Source organism: Peromyscus leucopus, chromosome 6 (assembly GCF_004664715.2).
Source record: "Peromyscus leucopus breed LL Stock chromosome 6, UCI_PerLeu_2.1, whole genome shotgun sequence".
In the NCBI taxonomy this organism is placed as follows: Eukaryota; Metazoa; Chordata; class Mammalia; order Rodentia; family Cricetidae; genus Peromyscus; species Peromyscus leucopus.
The window spans coordinates 115945446-115949682 of record NC_051068.1 but is presented as its reverse complement, the minus strand read 5'-3'; the positions used below and the strand labels follow the sequence as shown (position 1 = coordinate 115949682).

General features: G+C 40.2%; 1 protein-coding gene across 1 annotated transcript; it reads left to right on the top strand.

Moving 5' to 3' along the window:
• The first annotated feature begins 2947 nt into the window (after nt 1-2947).
• Nucleotides 2948-3751, top strand: LOC114686560 (putative 60S ribosomal protein L39-like 5). The gene has a single exon (XM_028861228.2). It carries the CDS (start codon nt 3342-3344, stop codon nt 3594-3596), a length of 255 nt encoding a protein of 84 aa, XP_028717061.1. The 5' UTR covers nt 2948-3341; the 3' UTR covers nt 3597-3751.
• Nucleotides 3752-4237: the final 486 nt, after the last annotated feature.

Sequence of the window (4237 nt, the reverse complement as noted above, 5' to 3'; positions counted from 1 at the left end):
ATTCGCAAATGGATTCGCAAATGTTTTGTGCCAACAATCATACTTAACAATAGCATATGATATTTAATAATAATTTATAATGTTTCTTAAGGTTTTTTTAAGTGTCAAAGTCCTGCTTGAAGTGTTTTTCCTAGGTTATCTGATTTAGTACTTCCATTATTCCACAACAGTTCTTTCACAGAGAAAATGAGTGTCTCCATTCGAGCCAGAATGGATTTCCCTATCTCTGCATTTTTTTTTTTTTTTTTTTTTTTTTTGGTTTTTCGAGACAGGGTTTCTCTGTGTAGCTTTGCACCTTTCCTGGAACTCACTTGGTAGCCCAGGCTGGCCTAGAACTCACAGAGATCCGCCTGCCTCTGCCTCCCGAGTGCTGGGATTAAAGGCGTGCGCCGCCGCCGCCGCCGCCGCCGCCGCCGCCGCGCCGCGCGCCGCCGCCACCACCCGGCCTATCTCTGCATTTTTTAAATTTTCTTTTTATTAATTTTTTTTTAAAGATTTATTTATTTATTATGTATTCAAAAGAGGGTACCAGATCTCATTACAGATGGTTATGAGCCACCATGTGGGTGCTGGGAATTAAACTCAGGACCTCTGGAAGAACAGTCAGTGCTCTTAACTTATGAGCCATCTCTCCAGCCCCTATTAATTTTAATTATATGCATGTGTTTATGTCTGTGTGGGGAGGTGTACATATAAGTCAGGTGCCCAAGGAATCCAGAGGCATTGGATTCCCTGGAGCTAGGGTTACAAATGGATAGGAGTGTCTGACATGTATGCTGGGAACTGAACCCAGGTCCTTAGCAAGAGCAGTATGTGCTCTTAACTGCTGAGCCATCGCTCTAGTCCATTTTCCCTGCATTTGTGTTCTTCATGGGTTCTCAAGACATTTGATGGGGGAAGATAATCTTCACTCAGTTCTACTGATGGAAATGCTAACCTCTTCCAGAGGCAGCCTCACATACATCCCCAAGAACAGCATTCCAACAGTTACCTGGGCATCCCTTAGCCCAGGTTAAATGTCACTTAAAATTACCTGTTACAAAAGAAGGCTTCAATTAAACAAAAAAAAAACAGCAAGCAGGCTTCACAAAGAACCAAAAAGGGACCCCCCCCAAAAAAAAAATGAGTATAAAAGGTATTCATTAAAATGAGACTAAATTCTCAATGAGTGGATTTGATTATGGACTGGAAAATTCTTATAATTCATTTTCACTTGGCCCTTTGGAAGATGGACCTGCTGGGCATAGTGGTGCTCACCAGTAATCCAGCACTTGGGAAATGGAGGAGGGAAGATCAGGAGTTCAAAGATATCCTGAGCTACATAGCAAGTTAGAGGTCAACCTGGACTACAGGAAAGATTGCCTCAAAAACCAAAAGAAAAAAACAAGAAAGAAAAAGGAAGGAGAGAGGGAGACAGAGGCTGGGGGAGAAAAGGAGGTACAGACCTGATGTGTTATCACTTCTCTACTCAAACCCTCAATGTTATGTCTCTCCACGAAGGACAGGACATTTCAGAAATAAGCATCCAGAAGGGAATGTGAAGTCACAAACAGTGACAGAGATCTCACTTCCAGAAAGCTGTAACAAGGTCTTTCATTTTGTTGTCCCCTTTTGAGTTCAGATTCAGCTGAAGAATGACATTGAAAGGTTTCTGCCATCAAATTGCCAAAATTAATAGTTCAGTCCTGAAAGATTTATACAAGTGAAATTTTTAAGGAAAGCCTGCCTAAGAAAGTCCATTATTTGGCCCAATATTTAAACAAAACTGTGAGTCTTTTTTTTTCCTCAGGAAAAATAGGTTCTACTGATCTATATTCTCTGAATCTTTGTTTAAATGGAAGCAAACAAACAACGAAATGATTTTCAAGATGAATTCCTCTGATCTAACTTCTGAAAAGCAGGATATGTCACATGTATTTTAAATATGCAGACCCTATGGTGGAACTGCCTGAGATCAAACACCAAATTTCCCCACTTCTCTGTAGCAGGAATCTTAAAAGGTCTTATTAATAAAATCAAACTTGAGGCCAGTTATTGGGGTGAACACTGGAAGGTCAGAGAGCCAGAACAAGCCACAGTTACCTCACCTCACCAGATCCTCTGCTGGTCTTGTTTCCTCAGATTGGAGGCCTCTGAGTCCTCATCCAGAATGGGTCTCAGCTGACCTGCTGCTCAAAAGCCTGAATGCTTTACCAGCCAAATGTTTAACTAGGCCAAAATGCTCCTAGTTCATGGTCCTCACGCCTTATATATCTTTCTGCTTTGTACCATCACTCCCTGGGATTAAAGGCTTGCTTTCTGGGATTAAAGGCGTGAGTCACAACGCTTGGCAGTATCCTTGAACTCATGGATTTCTGCCTCTGGAATGCTAGGATTAGAGGCATGTGCTACCACTGCCGATCCTCTTTGTTTAATATTGTGGCTGCTCTGTCTCTGACCCCAGATAAGTTTATTAGCATGCACAATATTTGGGGAAATACAATACCACACTTCTGAGACTTCCTTGGGGCAAATGAACTTCTCCACACTTCTGTTTTCTAAAGAATGGCCTCCTCCAAAGGCTTTCTGATTCCCTTCATTCTGAAAACTTTTCCACTCCTGGGCTCCCAAGTGGTGTAATATAATTCCTTTATTGAAGTTTGCTTGCTCCATTTTTCATTTCTTATTGTATTCCAATCCAACCCACATAACAAGTCTCCAAGTTCTTTGGAGCCAATGCCTACATTATTCAGTTCTATAATGCTGAAGAGCAGATCGCTGGCATGGGGCACAGGACACAAAGAAACACTCATCCTTTTTCACAATAATAAAGAGGAATGAGTAAAAACAACCAACAAATATTTATTGCTGTGATCAGGACTTTGCACAAAACTTACAAAAACTGATTTTATATACATGTTTCTTTTTCTTTATATATAAATATATTTTTAATTAAATGTAGTCCTTGCTCCCTCTCAACATCATGGCTTTTTTCCTTTGTTATTAATATATATATACACATATCTAGATATATAATATAATCTGCTTGGTCCATTAGGTGTTACTTATATGATTTCAGGGATGACCACTTGATAGTGGATAGATAGTCCTGGGATACTCATCTTTTTTCTTCCTGTTGTTCCTGGCTCTAAGATACAGGGTTTACCCCATCTGTAACCCAACAGTATATGGCACCAAACCCAGTTTCACATGCTATTCCATTTAATCTTCACAGCATTCTTTTTAGAAGACACCCGTGTTCTTGTTCTAAATAGAGAAACTGAGCCTGGGGGAGAAGTTAAACTCAGAGAAACAATCTCTTGCTTAACAAGAGAATCGAAAATCTAATAAGAAGATACATTATGTTGGTGGTAAAACTGAGTCAATCAACAGAGATAGAATACAATAGCAAGCTCTTCTTTCCTCCACCATCGTGTTCCCTACACTTCACTCGATTTCTTGCCATGTCTGCTCAGAAGACTTTCAGACACAAGCAATTCCCAGCCAAGAAACAAAAGCAAAATCGTTCTATTCCTCAATGGATTCAGATGAAAACTGGTAACAAAATCAGGTATGACTCCAAGAGAAGACACTGGAAAATGAAGCTGGGTCTGTAAGGATTCACACAATGGCAATACTAAGGGTTTACACCGGATCATGCTCATTGATCAATCCTCCCAGATGGAGGTGACCATTTTTAACCTGGAGACTTGGTCATGTTTCAATTGGTGGTGTGGTTTTTCCAATAATAAAATGTAGAACCTTTCAAAAAAATTACAATGACTCAGGGAAGCTGAAAAAACACTAAAATGCTCCAGATAACATGGGAAGTTTTTACAGGAAAGGCTGCAGCAAGCCTGAGCTGGCAAAGTGGGATATTGTCAACAGTTGGAGATAGGAACATGCCAAAAAGCCATGGCTTCCCTCCCAGTACCGGTTTTTCTAGTAGTCTTTGGCAGGTTCAGGGACTCATCATCCCCACTTAACCACTGGGAGACTTACAGTTGTACTAAATACACTCATGCAAACAGAACTTAACTCACAAAATTTTGTAGCAGCTCCACACTGTCTATTGTTTTAGAAACTACAATAAATGTATTCACCACAATACCCACATCACTTAACAACTAAGTCTTTAGACTGGATAAGGAAAGTCACCAAGAGATATCAGCATTTCTCTCTACCAAATACATGTAAATATTCTGGTCTTGATCCAAATTCCTGAGTGAAGCAGACACATAAAAACCCTCCTTTCGTA